A 17,858-nucleotide genomic window follows, 5' to 3' on the forward strand; every position below is an offset into this window, starting at 1 on the left:
CTTCTGTTTATCTTCACAAAGCTCTAGTGTCATTAGCAGACACAATACCAAGTTATCACACTTCATTACTAAACTATTATTATTTTAACATTTTTAACTTTTTAATCTTCAGTTTAAATACTGACATTATTATTTCCGGCAGGTCAATGGGAAAATGTTTGATCACCTTTCTGTGCATTTAACTTTATTTCCTGATTATATTTAAAACAGCAAATCAAACCAACCTGCAAACTGAACTTTCATTCTTCTTTCAGTCACTTCATGTATTTATATCAGTTCATGTGCTACGTATTTTTGTTTTCGGGTAGCAACCACAAATTGAAAACGGAAGAAGCTCGATCATGCTTTAATGTTCACACAGCACACAAACACCAGTTAGAGCTCAAACAAACCGTGATGCGGGTTGGGTCCGTGATCCCCGTGTAATCCGATAAGGAAGTACAACCCCTCCGGGAAGTATAATCCGTTATGGAAAGTAGAATCCGGTAAACGAGGGTAATCCGTGGGACATGAAGAAGGATCAGGAACCAGCGGGGAATGCTGGCAGTCAAGAACCTGAGAACTCACAGAAGCCAATACCCACAATCCCTCAGGAATCACAACAAGTTTCTCTGCAAGAGGCTGCAACCTGCTGCTTGTGTTTATAATGAATCTGTTACAGAAAGTAGAAAAGATGTAAATGTGGGGAAATTCTCCCTGTATGATGACAGAACAGAACAAATCTTCACTGTGAGTATTAGAAATGTAACTAAGCAGGATTCTGGTGAATTCTGGTGTGGAGCTGAAGCAGCCTGGACATCTGATCATGGATACAAGGTTTATTTTACACAGATCAGCCTGACAGTTACTGGTGAGTTTGTAGAGACATTGTGACACGTTGTCTCTTCAGTATTTCTGAAGTTTCACACATAATAAATGTAAAATGTATTGTGTTGCATCTGTACTGCTATCAGTCATTTAATAAATTCACTTACTTCATGTTATTGACTGGTGAATTAAATACGTCACTGTTTTAGATCCACGTGCCCCAGTTTCAACAGCAATACCTACACAACCTTCATCAGCATTAACATCATCATCGTCATCTTTGTCATCATCTTCATCATCATCATCATTGTATGAGCCTACTCCAGCTTCTCCTCCAGCAGGTGATTCTGCTCAGATGCACATCACACACATACTATAACTACATGACTTTGGTGAATTTGACCCCTTATGAATGTACAGAATGTTCGTAAAAGTGACTGTTTCTCTTCCAGGATTTTCAGCTTCCACTGTGATCACCGTATCTGTAATTTCCCTTTTGATTGGAATTTCAATACCTTTTTGTGATTTTTCAAGGTAAATCACTTTATTAGTTTTGCCCTGTGAAGAATGAAACCAATTTTACCATCATTTTAAATTCACCACCATAAACATTATAGAACTTTTATCTGTACACACTGTAACACACACTGTTAAGAAAATTAAACACTAATAACTACAGATTACTTGACCTTTTTGTTTCAGCAGGTTCTATTTGTACTACAGCTTCTTTTTGTAGTCGTTCTGACCAAGAATCAGGAAATGACAAAGCGGTAATTTTCTTCATCACTCCGCATGTTAATTTGGAGGGAAAAAAGCAAAGTGTGAAAACATGAGTATATGTTTATTCTATTTCTCTTTTCTTTCAGGTTCCTCTTGCAGTGTGTGACTATGAGGGGGAGAAATCTGCTGAAGGTCTGATGTACACAACAGTGATTTATGTGCAGCATTTTCATCAGCTGTAATAATGCATTTTCAAGCATTAAAGTTAAGGACTCATGTGAATATACTTCAGTCAGTTACACTGCTTTATGTGGCTAAATTATTGGATGGAGATTATGTCCATCTTTTTCTTCTTACCCCACAATTATGACTGTTACATGTAGAAACAGCAAATCTTCAATATAATGCAGCGAATACACAGAAAAATGAGTTATGTAGTTAATTAATACAGCATTTCACAAAATGTTTGCTCCTCTTTAGTATTTAGAAGCTCCAAGTCCAGAGTTCCTGCCATCTTAGATTGTGTGTCGAATCTTTATGAATATTCCTCCTCCTGATATTTCCAAAAGTATTAGGTCACCTGGTCGTATGTGATATTTGAGCATTGCATTACACATTTAGTCCCAATTTGCCCTTATAATTCCCTCCACTCTTCTGGGAAGATGTTCCACTAGATTTTGGAGGGTGCTTATGGATATTTGTGTTCATCAGCCACAGGAGTGTTACGAAAGGCAGGTACTGATATAGGTGAGGAGACCTGGTGTGCAGTCAGCATTCCAATTCATCCCAAAGGTGTTCAGTAGGGATGAGATCACAGCTCTATAGCAGGCCACTCAAGATCTTCCTCTCCATAGCATGTAAACTAGATCTTTAAGGAGCTCACTTTGTGCACAGGGGCATTGCGATGCTGGAACAGGTTTGGTTTTCCAAATTTAAGTGAATGCATAATTATATTATAGCGCAGCTAAAGACGTCCTGTACTATTAAGTCCTCCAGCTTTGTGGTAACAGGAAAAGAACAACATATAGTAGGAAAGGTGACCCAATACTTTTGGCAATATAGTGTATGATGGGGTAGGAGCACAATCAAATGATTAGACTATGTACAAAATTTAATGGGTAGGAAATCCAAAGTTACATTAGAAATTATAGTATAGAACCAGGTAAGCAGTGGGTTAACAAAGAAAAAAAACTAAATACACAAAAATAATGGAGTTTTCGATTCCTTTGTGTGAACATCTACAGGACGTGATATGATTCTGTTACAGCAACACCCCAGTGAAGAAAGCCCATCAGCTTCTTTTCCACCTTAGAGACGATGTTCTAGAGACTTTAAACTGCCCTCCAGGGTGACCAGGAACTTTTACACCTACACAATTGAGATCATCCTGAAGGGAAACTTTACAGCTGGGTTTGGGAACAACACCAGGCAGGACAAGAGGGTGGTTCTCCACCAGGTTCTCCAGAGGGTGGTGTGATCAGCTAAGTGTACCATCTGCACTGAGCTCCCTGACTTGCAGTCCATCTACTGCAAGTGGTGCTGGACCAAGGCCAAGAATGTAATGAAGGACCACAGTTATAATAACTATGGACTGTTTTCTCTGTTGCGATCAGGAAAAGTTATTGCTCCCTAAAGGTCAAAACATACAGTAGACAGTGAGGACGAGCTTCTGCCTGCAGGCAATTCAGGATCTGAACCAGGAGAACACCAAGGGCTAATGTCTACAGTCTCTAAGATTTTTTATTATCATTAACATTAAAATAAATAAACACTTGAAATATATCAGTCTGTGTGTGATGAATCTCTATAATATACAAGTTTCACTTTTTATATTGATTACTTTCTTTCGGTTTCTCCTGTTAGGGGTCGCCACAGCGGATCCTCCGCATGTTTGATTTGGCACATGTTTTTAAGCTGGATGCCCTTCCTAACGCAACCCTCCCCATTTATCCGGGTTTGAAATTTGAGTTTGACACCCCTTTATTACTCCATATCAATACAGGGGTGTCAAACTCAAATTCACAGTTGCCCAAAATGAAAAACTGGGATGTGGGCCAAACTCAATATTTATTTAAAAATTGACTGCAAATGTGCATGTTTTCCGTCTGTCTAGATCTGTAATGTTGAACTTTTTCATATGGAAACAAACTTTAGTTTTGCATAAACATTTAATCTGGAACAACCAAAGTTTATATTCTAAACACATTAGAAATTAAATTTGAAATAAAACACACATCAGTGGTATTCGTTTCTTATTTTCTCTCTCTCTCTCTCTCTCTCTCTCTCTCTCTCTCTCTCTCTCTCTCTCTCTATCTAAAGCTTTTCGAATTCCTTTTTATTGTAAAACATTTTTTCACAGGGCAACAACAAAACAACCAAAAATAATAATAATTTCCTTTAATAAAAAAAAGCAATCATTCAACCATTAAAAGTTTATGCCTTGGAGTAGAAAAAGTGCACAAAGACAACATTCATTCAAGCTCAGTTTTTACACTCTGATTTACTCTGATGCACATTGGTTGAAGTCAGATTCCTGAATCTCTTCTTAGATGCATCATTTCTGGGGTTTAGGCTCTGAGCTGAGGAAATCCTCAGGATTCAGTGAAGGTGTTCATCAGCAGTGTTGGGCAAAGTTACTTTTAAAAGTAATGCATTACTTTAGACTGCTTTAGACAGCAACTTATCTTTTAATAATCACATCAATCAAGTTACAAAAACAGCCTTCTTTCACCTTAGAAATATTTCTAAGCTAAGAAATATCTTATCTATATCTGATGCAGAGAAGCTCGTCCATGCGTTTATGACCTCTAGAATAGACTACTGTAATGCATTACTAGGTGGATGTCCTGCATCATTAATAAACAAGCTTCAGTTAGTTCAGAATGCCGCAGCAAGAGTTCTTACTAGGTCAAGAAAATACGATCATATAACCCCAATCTTATCGTCCCTACATTGGCTTCCTGTTAAGTTTCGAATAGACTACAAACTACTGCTACTCACTTATAAAGCACTAAATGGTTTGGCTCCCATGTATCTATCCAGTCTTTTAACACGCTACAATCCGTCACGCTCCCTGAGATCTCAAAACTCTGGGCTTCTAGTAGTTCCTAGAATAGCAAAGTCCACTAAAGGTGGTAGAGCATTTTCACATTTAGCTCCTAAACTCTGGAATAGTCTTCCTGACAGTGTTCGGGGTTCAGATACACTCTCCCAGTTTAAGTGTAGATTAAAAACATATCTTTTTAGCAAAGCCTACACATCACACACATCACATCACAACCTTGTGCTCCAGAATATATGATTACATGCACATTATCAACTTGTGCTGTTAATATCATGAACAGCAGCTACGCTAATTCCTCTCCACTGCTTCTCTTTCTCTCCCCATCCCGAGGCATCCTGAGGTTTGGCCAGCTCCAGTCACGTCCCACCTCGTGAAGATTATGGACCTATGGATGATCATGGAGAAGTAGATGCCGAGTGTTTAAAGGCCCTGGCATGGAGAAGCTGATGCTGGATCTATGATGATCACAAATTGTTCTGTATTGTTGAAAGATTTATCACCAAACTCTTGATGTCACCCATATGAGGATGGGTTCCCCTTTGAGTCTGGTTCCTCTCAAGGTTTCTTCCTCATATCATCTAAGGGAGTTTTTCCTTGCCACTGTTGCCACGGCTTGCTCATCAGGGACAAACGCACACCATTCACCTTCACTGTTGTTTTCTGTAAAGCTGCTTTGAGACAATGTCTGTTGTGAAAAGCACTATACAAATAAACTTGACTTGACTTGACTTGACTTGACTTGATTACAATATTGAGTTACTTCCCAAAAAAGTAACTAATTACGTTACTTAGTTACTTTTTATGGAAAGTAATGCGTTATATTACTTTTGCGTTACTTTTGCGTTACTTGTATCTCTTTCACGCCTTACAGGTGTAACAGGTGTAATATAGATAATTGCCATTAAGAAATAAGTTATATTAGGGCAAAAGACATGTCTTAATCATTTAAAATGTTTAATAACTTCTTAGAGAACAATAAGATGATCGACTAACTTTTGACCACAAGGCTGAACACTTTCCAGTCGCACTTCTGTACACTGCATTTCAATCTGCCTTCGCCGTCAGGAATGTAACTATCGTTAGTGTATATAAGGTTAAGGGTGTGGGCTGCACACCGGTGATGTGGAGGGAGAACATACCTTTCGCCAGGGTCGCTGGAAGTAATTTTGAACAGGGGGTGCTGTGAATTTTTATTTTTTATTTTTTTGGATAAAAAAACCTATGAGCCTATTTAGAATACATTTGAAAAATAAATACATAGGGCTGTGACGATGGCAGTTTTTTTACCACCGCGGTGGTAATGGACCAAATACCGTGGTTGGGGGGTTGTTTTGAAATAAATAAAAAATAAACAAAGAAACAACACACTAAAGCCTGTAAAGCATTGAAATAAATATCAGTAAATACTGGTAACTTACATAATATAATAAAGTTGAATCCATTTAAAAAAACAAACCAAAAAAACAACAGTTTTATATTTCCACACAAAGACGCGTTATAGCCTCCCGCTCTGCGCTTTGAGAGGGATGTGGAACACGAGCAGGAAAGAGACCACCGATCTCTTTTTCTGATATCTTCATGTTGTTGTAAAAGGTATGAAGAGCTAATTTTATCTTCCACAAGGGCAAGGCATTTAGGCTATGTTTGCGCGCTGCCAGAGAAAGCCAAACTAAAATCACCCGCGCGTGTGAAACGCGCTTTACAAATGAACTTGACGCGCCTTACCAATTATCATATGTCTAATTAATAACAAGCACAAACTGTAGGCTATTAAAAAGAATTTGACTTACAAGTAAAAATGTAGGCTATCTGTACAGCGTTTTTTCTACTTTACCACAGTAAAGAATACGAAAATAATCTACCTAAAAGCGAACAAAGGAAGAAACGTTTAATCCCCTTTGGAAATGGGTGAGACGCGAGTGAAGATATGGGAAAAGAAAAAAGAGATTCCATGCAGGGATTAGACACTATTTTTGAATATTCGATTAGTTGATTTAATTATAGAATATCTAATGTTCTAATGTGTGTTGTGCGATCATTCTCTAAAATAAGATTTCCATGTTCTGGTGCTGTAACCAGAGGGTGACGCTGCCAATAACACACATAACAGCTGTCACAAAGAACCGGCAAAAGTAATGATTATGAATCTGTAAAATATAGCAAGGAGACATTTGAATTTATTAATAAAGTGTTTTTTTTTTCTTTTTTTGTGTGTCAGTGTCGGGCTGCAAAGATGAAGTTGACGATGCTCACTCGTCATCTTCGCAGTAAACGCGCCTACAGAGAGAAATGCACACTTAATACGGAATACATAATAAGCATATGCTAGTCGGTTTATTTTCGTTTTGAATTGTTTGTTTAAAAGTAGACAATTCAAGCTTTCTATATAGAAAAACTAATGGAATATTTGTATCATTTCCTAAAATAATCATAAGGAATTTATAAATTGGGCAAAATATTTTTAATAGGCCTACTTCTTCTTCTTCTTCTTCTTTCGGCTGCTCCCATTAGGGGTCGCCACAGCGGATCATCCGTCTCCATACCACCCTGTCCTCTATATCTGCCTCTTTTACACCAACTACCTGCATGTCTTCCCTCACCACATCCATGAACCTCCTCCTTGGCCTTCCTCTTTTCCTCCTACCTGGTGGCTCCATCTTCAGCATTTTTCTACCAATATAATTCATGTCCCTTCTCTGCACATGTCCAAACCATCTCAATCTCGCCTCCCTCACCTTGTCACCAAAACATCCTACATGTGCTGTCCCTCTAATAAACTCATTTCTAATCTTGTCCATCCTCGTCACTCCCAACGAAAACCTCAACATCTTCAGCTCTGCTACCTCCAGCTCCACCTCCTGTCTTTTACTCAATGCCACTGTCTCTAATCCATACAACATCGCAGGTCTCACCACAGTCCTATAAACTTTCCCTTTCATTCTTGCAGATACTCTTCTATCACAAATCACTCCTGTCACTCTTCTCCACCCACTCCACCCTGCCTGCACTCTTTTCTTTACTTCCCTAACACACTCTCCATTACTTTGCACTGTTGACCCCAGGTACCTGAACTCCTCCACCTTCTCCACCTCTTCTCCCTGCAACCGCATCACTCCACTGCCCTCCCTCTCATTCACACACATGTACTCTGTCTTACTCCTACTGACTTTCATTCCCCTTCTCTCCAGCGCATATCTCCACCTCTCCAGGCTCTTCTCAACCTGCTCTCTACTCTCACCACAAATCACAATATCATCTGCAAACATAATTTTTAATAGGCCTACATTTAAAAAAAATCTTTCTCTCGCCAATAGGGGGTGCTGCAGCACCCCCAGCACCCCCACTTCCTGCGGCCATGCCTTTCGCTGTCATCTCATCAATCTCATCTCATCATCAATTTCAGTAAATATGACCTCGTCCTCGTCTACATCATTCTCTGCTTCATCATCAGCTTGAAACTTTCTGAACGCTTTTACAAAGTTCGCGCTATTATCAGTGACCGTGGCAGTTTATCTTCCCACAAAGAGCAAATGAGCTGTGAATTTGCTCTCTATCTCCGCTGTGATGGCATCGTGCATGTGTCTCCCAAAGAAAACTTTTATTCTGAGCAGTCTATAGAGCTGCAGTGGTGGAAAGTCGGCAAAAGTTTTCTATATTTCTGTCTCCATTTCCATATATTCAACATTATATACACACACACACACACACACACACACACACACACATCTGTAGTGCTGTGCTTTGCATGCAGTTGTTTTTTTTGTTTTTGAAGTGGTATTTTTTGCAGTTGACAAGAGCTTTTCACCAACATATAATCTACACTTAACCATTATTCCTTTCTCCTTTTCCTCGACTATTTCAAAATAAAAACACTTCCATCACAGTAATGTAATTCTCTGGTTTGCCATCTCAGCTTCTGACCAGCTTCTGTTCCAGCTGCTCGCACGTATGAGTGCGCGATTCTACGTGTCTATGTTCATTTTAATTCAGTATTTATTATTTTATGCAAAATAATTTAACTGAAAAGTAACTCGCATTACTTTTTTTTAAAAGTAACTCAGATATTAGTGTGTAAATTTATAAAGTAACGCGCTACTTTACTCGTTACACCCGAAAAGTAATATTATTACGTAACGCACGTTACTTGTAACGCGTTACCCCCAACACTGTTCATCAGTGAGACTCCTTTTTTGTTCATCTTCATTAAAGAGAACAGTTTCTCACATAGTTATGTGCTGGTGAACATAGAGAGCATTTGAGCAGCTTGGGCACGGAGTTGAAGTGCAGCACACACAGAGTCATATTCACTGCTGATCACGCAGAGTTTTTCAGCGGTCTCGACTGACGCGCCAACGCACTAACAAAGCATTCTGGGATTTGTAGTATTAGCGGTGTATGCGCTATACACTGGCGGGCAGCTCTAATACACATTTGATATGATCTCATGGGCCAAATATAATTACACCGCCTGAGTTTGACACCCCTGGAGTAATACATATCCTGACACACAGAAAATGCTCACCTGCCCTGATATTAAACACTTATACACCTTCTTATGATTATTTACAAACAGGAACTGACCAAATGCTGTTTTTTTGTCATATACTTGTTTACTGTATGTAGTTTATACATATTTCACACATACACTTCCTGAACAGCTCTTTCTCATGCATATAGAAGGGGAAGTGACTACGACATCAGTTACTGGTTAAGACACTGTTAAAGATGCAGCACATTCACAGAGCAGGACAGAGACAGTAACAGTGTGTAGCAGAACAGGAGCTTTAATATCTTTCTGAAGTGGACTTGGTGTGGAGATTCGTGAGTGTGACCTCAGGATGAAGATCCTCCTCCTCATCTTCACCTTCTGCCTGATCTCAGGTAAAGAAATGCACTTATAATATAATAATCCTCACTATCAGCAGCAGTGTTACATGAAGGAAGGTTTTGCTCAGATGGATATTTGTTGTTTTGTTAGATGGAGGAGCCTCCAAGGAAGTAACAGGATATTCAGGAGGAGGAGTCCTTATCAAGTGCAAGTATAATACAGAATACACACAAAACCCAAAATATTTCTGTAAGGGTTCATGGCCAGGCTGTTCTGATCTAATAAAGACAGGCGATAAAAACATGTGGGTAACTTCAGGAAGATTCTCACTGTTTGATGACACCAAATCAGCAGAGTTCAGTGTGATGATCAGAGAGATCACTGTAGAGGACACTGGGACGTATCAGTGTGGAGTTGATAAATCTTTGGGAATGGACATTTACACACCAGTGGAACTAAAAGTAAAGGAAGGTGAGTCTCCAAACACTGCCTTCTGTTTATCTTCACAAAGCTCTAGTGTCATTAGCAGACACAATACCAACTAATCACACTTCAGTACTAAACTTTATCATTTTAACATGTTTTTTACTTTTTACTTTTCTCTTCAAATACTGACATTAAAACATGTTCCCATTTTCCTGCATGAAATATTAATCATTTTTCTGTGCATTTAATAAAATTTCCTGATTTTATTTAAACAGCAAATTAAACCAACCTGCAAACTAAACTTTCATTCTACATTTAGTCACTTCTTGTATTTATATCAGTTCATGTGTCATGTATCTTTGCAAGACGTTTCATTACAATGTGTGTATCTGAGCATGTTGTCTTTGCTCATTATATTCTTTACCTTTTTTGCTTAGACACTTCATTATGTTTCTGATTGCTCTGTACTGTTCTGATTGCCTGATATTTTAACTCCTGCTTTTTTCACCATAAGTTACCTCATTACAGTTGTAATTGTTTGAACATGATTTAAACATTTTACAGGAAGCTCAGGCTCTAGAGAAGTAAATCTAAACAGTAAAGGACACTGGAACATCCCCGTGTACTGTTAGTGTGTCTGATGAAATAGAGACCTACACTATATTAAAGCTGAATGTTAATGTTTAGAAAAACTATAATTTTGTGTTTAAACAGATAAAACATGTTGCTTCCAAATTACTCTGTAAACATACTGTATAAATATCCAGTGATCTGATTGGTTGTGATTTGCAGATTTGTCCTATGAGAAGTCAATCAGTAAGACTGTCCATGTAGGAGGAGATTTGAACATCAGCTGTAAATACCCACAATCCCTCAGGAATCACCCCAAGTTTCTCTGCAAGGGGCTGCAACCTGCTGCTTGTGTTTATAATGAATCTGTTAAAGAAAGTAGAAAAGATGTAAATGTGGGGAAATTTTCCCTGTATGATGACAGAACAGAACAAATCTTCACTGTGAGTATTAGAAATGTAACTAAGCAGGACTCTGGTGAATTCTGGTGTGGAGCTGAAGCAGCCTGGACATCTGATCATGGATACAAGGTTTATTTTACACAGATCAGACTGACAGTTACTGGTAAGTTTGTCTTCAAATTGTCTCCATGTCCATCATACAGTTTTTCTGATGTTCCAAACTTACAAAGTGTAAAATGTATTGTGTTGCATCTGTACTGCTATCAGTCATTTAATAGATTCACTTACTTCATGTTATTGATTAGTGAATTAAATACTTCACGGCTTTAGATCCACATGCCACAGTTTCAACATCAATACCTACACAACCTTCATCATCATTGCCATCATCATCATCATCATCATCATCATCACTATCATCATCATCATCATCATCATCATCATCATCATCATTATTATCATCATCATCGTCATCGTCATTGTATGAGCTTACTCCAGCTTCTCCTCCAGCAGGTGATTCTGCTCAGATGCACATCGCACACGTACTCTAACTAAATGACTGGTGAATTTGATCCCTTATGAATGTACAGAATGTACGTAAAAGTGACTGTTTCTCTTCCAGGATTTTCAGCTTCCACTGTGATCACCGTATCTGTAATTCTACTGTTACTTCTGATTGGAATCTCAGTCCTGCTTGTGATTCTACAGAAAGGACGAAAGATGGAAGGTATAAACACACACACACACACACACACACACACACACACACACACACACACACAGACTATCAAATGTGTGAGTGGTTCATGATCAGGTGGTGCAGCAGGTTGTTTTGCTGCCCCACAGTTCCAGTGTCCAGCTTTTAATCTTGAGCTCAGGTTCCTGCTCTACATATCTGATCTCATAAAGGCATACTGGTAGGTGGATGTGTGACGTCCTGTAATGGACTAATTAAAGAATTTACTGGAAATGGATGATTCTTGATTGATTTGAAACTCAATCACACAAACTCAATCACACATTACAATAACAACAATTATAACATTTTCTGATGACTTGACTCCTGTTTTAATGAGGTACAGCTGCTTCTCACAGGACTTCTGTCCAAAGTTCAGGAAACAACCAAGAGGTGATTGTCTTTATCACTGAGTTTATTCACTACCAAAGTTTATTACCAAACAAAGAGGGGTGAAAAACCTTTCTATTTCTTTCTATTTCACTTTTCTGTCAGGTTCCTTCTGCTCTCTGTGAGTATAAGGAGATTAAAGACACCAGACGACTTTCTGCCTCAGACACTGGATTTTCCATCATTTACGCTACTCCTCAACTCCACGCATTCCCTTCTGAGCTTCCTCAAACTGTTTATGCGAACACTGAGTTACCTGCAAGCCCCTGTGATCCTACTGTTTATTCTTCTGTTAAACTTCCCACAAACCCTCCTGATCAGGACTTTTACTCCACAGCTCAGTTACACTAAAGTCCCTCTGATAGAGAACAGCAGAAAGTTTGACGTAGCAACAGTGAGTTTTCAAACCACAACCACCAGCATTAACGATGCAGTACCACACATTATATTTATATATTTGTTTTAGTTGTCAAATAAATACAATGCAGCCAGTTATGTTGATTCATTTGACTGTTTTTTTTTTTTTATGAGTTTAACTCTGAGGAAGTTTAATTGGAAATGCACTGCTTCGTTTAAACCGTTTTTCTGCTTATTCTTCATCTTCATCATCCCTTCCATCTTCCATCCCCAAAACATTGTTAAACAAATTCTAAGAATTTTAAATGTTATAGCTGTGGTTTAGCATCACTATTTACCTCAATGGACCACAGCCCTACTTCAGTTCTCAATCTTACGGGTTATTTTTTCTCTAAAGTATGGACTCTGTACAGCTACGATTCTGTGGCACAATTTGATCTTTAATTATACAGGACATTACTCATTTTTGCCATTTCTATCTCAACCAAATGAATATGAGCAAGACAAGTCATGTGGTTTTAAAGTGTTAGCTACCAGTATTGTGTAACACATGCATGTATAAGTGTGATAAGAGCAGCAAGAACAGGAAGAGGCTTCTTTTTTTATTAGGTGGTTGAAATGTTTTTTTGTGCCCAAAATCACTCAGTTAACAGCTGCTGGGGGTCTCAGTTAGCCAGAAATCTGCAAGTAGCATTTGAAGTTAAGATCAGTGTGTTGCTCTGTGGGCTCCATTCTCATGCTTGTGGTTTGGATGAATATATTTCTACATATTTGTTGTTTCCCCTCTATGTGTCATTGCGTTCTTGTGGGTCAGACTGAAAAGTACAGCTCTGATAAGGGAACTAGTGTGACTCATACTCAAACTCTAACAAGAGTTTCCTCCAGAGTGAGACAACCTGGGCCTGCTCTCATTTTAATTAATCACAACATACAGCCTGTTCTGATAGGGTCGTGACCTCACATTACCTATGGTCCAGTTATTTCCATGGATTTTAGACATTTCAGTTCTTATCCATAGCCATGTGATGTTGAGATTAGGGGATGCTGTAATTAAATAAAACTAAACATGTCTAGATGGTGATGCATTTTCTTGTGCCTGAAATCACTTTGTCCATTTATTTATTTTGATAATCTATAGCGGTGCTGATATAATGGTATAATGTTGCTGTTTATGAATTTTTATTTGATAAATTATGTTAAATGATGGCTTTAATTAGGCACTGTTGCATGTGTTAGGATGTTACTCAGTAAAAAAGACAAATATCTGCAGTTCAGTGTTTCATTAGTCTTTGATCAGCTGAACCACTATTAGATTTTTTTTTAGATAAGAGAGGCCACAAAATGCCATTAATTGTTTTTAAACTATAAGAAAGCAGAGATCCACTTAACAAATAAGAGTTGGTAGTAGTAGCGGGCCAGCAAAGCCATCTCTGCTCGAGGATCGGGGCTAGGGATATGCGGTATATGGGTACTGAAAAAATACCGGTATATATTATATTTCAAACGGTACAATATCATAATTTTGCTGTTCAATATGTGCTTCCCATTTTGCTTCGAAACCGTTAGAAGACTGAAAAGATATGCATATGCACATTAACTGTGGTACTTAAATTGCATTTTTTTTCAAAATGTAATCTATGATACTGATATTTTGCACTGTAAAAATTTGAAGATTTTAATATTTTTTCATTCTAATTCTTCAGTATATATATCCAACAGCAAAATGTAATTTAGTTTTAAGGTATTAAGATATGAATGTACTTTTCTTATTATTTCAATAAAATTGTTTTCAATTCACTTATATTTTGAGGCTGGTTATTTGTCACTCATGGTATTGGTGTAGCATCGATGCAGAGGTACATTCTGGTATCGTACCAAAGTGAAAATTATTGTATCGAGCCCCTCGAATTCCAGGGTCGAATTCATAATAGGCTGAAGCTCATGCAATCTGACACAGGGAGGTATTTAAACTCAAATGCAGAGACAAACTCAGGAATGATGAAAAATCCATATTTTATTTATAAATGTCCATAAAGGGAAAGCAGGAAAAATAAAAAACTTATGTAGACTCCTGTCTTTCTCTCCCAGCCGTCAAGTCCTGCAAAGAATGCCCTAAATGTGAAAGTTAAGTAATGAAAAGAGAGAGTCTGCTTATTGGCAGGGAATACCTTCCTTGTTAGGGTTATAGCAGACAAAGAGCTGCTCCGACTTCCTCTACGGACTCGCACTGGACAGAGCCGGTTCTGCTTCTCCCGGTCAGGGGCTCGGAATGGAGAAGGGCAGAATGCCTGCAGCACAACAGAATGTGAGGGAGCTGTAGGCACCTTAGGCACGTACCCAGGTTTTGTGTAGAGAAACGCACTGGCCATGCCAGGGCCATGTTCCAGGCAAGACGGGGCCACGGACAGAGCCTGCTGGTCCCCGTCCCACTTCAGGGAAGAAATTGCCATGAGGAAAGCGTACCTAAGAACCATTTCGGCCAGGGGCTCGAAGAGGGGCTCAGATAGAGCCACCAAGACAACAGGCAAGTCCCAGACAGGCACTCTGGGTCGTGTCCCGGGCCTCAGCCTCCAGGCGGCACAGAGGAAACGTGTCACCACAGGGTGCCTACCCAGTGACTGCCCTGCAGGCGGGGTAATATAAGTCGCGATAGCGGACACAGAAACCCTCAGGCTCGAAGGAGTCAACCCCGTGGCAAACTGCTCCTGTAAGAACTCCAGAACTGAACCCTAACCCTGGTTCAACCCTAACCCTATGCAAACGATCTAATGTCGCTACCACCGCGCAGCCATTTTGTAGCTCCTGGTTGTCGCAACATCGCCCGACTATGACATAATGACTTGAATATTGGCCAGATTTTACACGTAGTTCAGAGCGTGGACAACGCAAGGCGTTCCCAAGGCATTGCGACGCACCTCGAGTTCCGGAATGGGGAACGCAGAGCTAAGGACTAAAATGTGTTGTCCTATTCACAAAAGTGCATCGTGTGCAGCCTTGTGCAAACAGTGAAAGACAAAGACTGACATGCACCAGCAAATTTAAGTTCTGTGTGAGTCTCATAGAAAATGGCAAATAAAAACATAAAGAAATATAAAGAAATAAGGAGGTGTTGTAACAGTAAAAGTAAATAACAGTAATATCTACTGATTACTCGACCTCTTGTGTTTCAGCAGGTTCTATTTGTACTACAGTTTCTTTTTCTAAGCATTCTGATCAAGAACCAGGAAATGACAAAGGGGTAATTATATTCATCAGTGTGCATGTTTATTTGGAAAAAATAAAGATAAATGTGAAATCGTGAGTACATTTTAATTCTATTTCTCTTTTCTTTCAGGTTCCTCTTCCAGTGTTTGACTATGAGGAGGAGAAATCTACTGAAGGTCTGATGTACACAACAGTGATTTATGTACAGCAATTCCACCAGCTCTAATGAGGATTAAGGATGAGGAATCATGTGAATATTCTTCAGTCAGTTACACTGCGGTAATTGAATAAATTTGTGGATGGAGATTGTCAAGTCTTTTTCTTTTTACCCCAAAATCATGACTGCTAAATGTAGAAACATCAAATCTTCTAGAAAATGCAGTGAATACACAGTAAAATTAGTTACAGTAGTCAATGCAGCATTTAACAAAATGTTTGCTTCTCTTTATTATTTAGAACTTTCTTTTTTCCAAAGAGAAGGAAGACCCTCCAGTGTGCTATCAGCACTCTGTCTTAAATCCAGCATCTCTGATGGTATAGGGGTGCATAAGTGCATAGTGTATGGGAATCTTGCATGTTTTGGAAGGGTCTATGAATGCTGAAAGGTATCAAAAGGTTTTAGAGCAACATATGCTCCCCTCCAGATGATGTCTATTTCAGGGAAAGCCTTGTGTATAACAGCAGGACAATGCAAAATCACATACTGCAGCTATTACAACAGCATGGCTTCATAGCCTGTAGTCCAGATCTTTCACCTGTAAAGAACATTTGGGCTCATCATTAAACAGAAAATGTGCCAAAGACGACTAAACTGTTCAGCAACTGGAAACCAATATCGAGCAAAAATGGGACCAAATTCCAACAGCAAAACTCCAGAAAATCATAAACTCAATGCCCATATGTCTTCAATCTGTTTTATAAACAAGAGGAGATGCTACACTATGTTAAACATGCCACCGTGACAACTTTTTAAAAAACCTGTAGCAGGCATCAAATTTGAATTGAGCTCATTTTGTGCATAAAAGTGTAAAATTTATATATATATATATATATATATATATATATATATATATATATATATATATATATATATATATATATATATATATAAAACCTAGACAGTAAACTGATCTGATTGGTTGGGATTTGCAGATTTGTCATATGATAAGTCAATTTATTCAAAATGTCCTTCACCTTGTTTCCAAAACGACCTACATGCGCTGTCCCTCTAATAAACTCATTTCTAATCCTGTCCATCGTTGTCACTACCAATGAAAATCTTAACATCTTCAGCTCTGCTACCTCCTGCACCACCTCAATGTCATCTCTCCTAAACATCTCCATGCTTCTACCGTCTAAACATTCAAATTCAGAATCATGACTGGTGGAATTAAAATATATTTACAACATAAAACATTCAAGAGCTTAAAAGCTCAAACACCAAAAACTTAATATATCAGCATCTAAATTACATATTTACAGAATTTAGCAGATCCCCTTATCTGCAGTGACTTATTTTGCAGAAATACAGATACAGAAAGTGTCACTGTGTTACACCCCTCATGTTCACAGACAGTCAGCAGAAAGTTTGTTGTGCAGGAAGCTGATCTCTGCAATGTTCTGAACCTTTCAGAATTCAAACCCAGTCCAGCTCTCACTCTTTCCTCTGTTAACCACCTTGTACTCTAGGGGGCAGTAGACAATACACACTGATATGCAGTAATAAATATCCTCAGTAAGTTTGATCCTGGAGCACTAAGAGAAAACATTTATTCACATGTAGTTATTTTATATCTTACATTATTATTATTAACATTTGATTGTTTGCACACCGGAACTGGCTGAAGACCTTTTTGTTTCAGAAATTGTAAACATTTTGTATTGTGCTAATGTAATTCACACGTAAATGACCATTAAATCTTCCAATCACGGACACTTTACCTCCGTCCAATAGAGGGCAGTGTGGTCATGTATGGCGCTGTGGGAAATTAGTGAATTTGGTTACGTGAAATGGCAGTCTGATTTGTTAACGAAAGGAAAGGTGGACTTTTGGCTGTACTGGTTGTCAAACACGCGTTCTTTAAAGGGTTTCTTCCTGCCTCTTAGCTCCTGGCTGATGAAGGGCACAAGGTATCATTTTAATTTCATTTGTGTGGGAAATTTGGTGGTTTTGAAATGTTTATTTTAGCCATCTCCATTGAAGCTAATGGTTAATGCTTAGCAGGTCGCTAATGTATGTATGCAGGTTAGCATTTCACGTGCTGATTTTGCTATATAGGGATTGGAGCATTAATTGTAATTGTTGTTTTAAGCATAATAAGGTGTATTATTATTTTGTTAACATTATGATTTATT

The 17,858-nt window shown here is 38.5% G+C and overlaps 1 protein-coding gene and 1 long non-coding RNA gene across 2 annotated transcripts in view; one reads left to right on the forward strand and one right to left on the reverse strand.

The window, feature by feature from the left end:
* Window positions 1-17,858, forward strand: part of LOC310737758 (obscurin-like) — a 380,181-nt gene that overhangs the window by 351,543 nt on the left and 10,780 nt on the right. The window contains exons 23-24 of the mRNA XM_083562347.1: window positions 9,570-9,890; window positions 10,638-10,979. Of these exons, the coding sequence (XP_083418473.1) occupies window positions 9,570-9,890; window positions 10,638-10,979 (663 nt within the window). The remainder of the gene's footprint in view (window positions 1-9,569; window positions 9,891-10,637; window positions 10,980-17,858) is intronic.
* Window positions 1-17,858, reverse strand: part of LOC310739326 — a 224,718-nt gene that overhangs the window by 200,207 nt on the left and 6,653 nt on the right. The window lies entirely within an intron of this gene.

Source organism: Silurus aristotelis (assembly GCF_946808225.1).
Source record: "Silurus aristotelis genome assembly, chromosome: 2".
Classification (NCBI taxonomy): Eukaryota; Metazoa; Chordata; class Actinopteri; order Siluriformes; family Siluridae; genus Silurus; species Silurus aristotelis.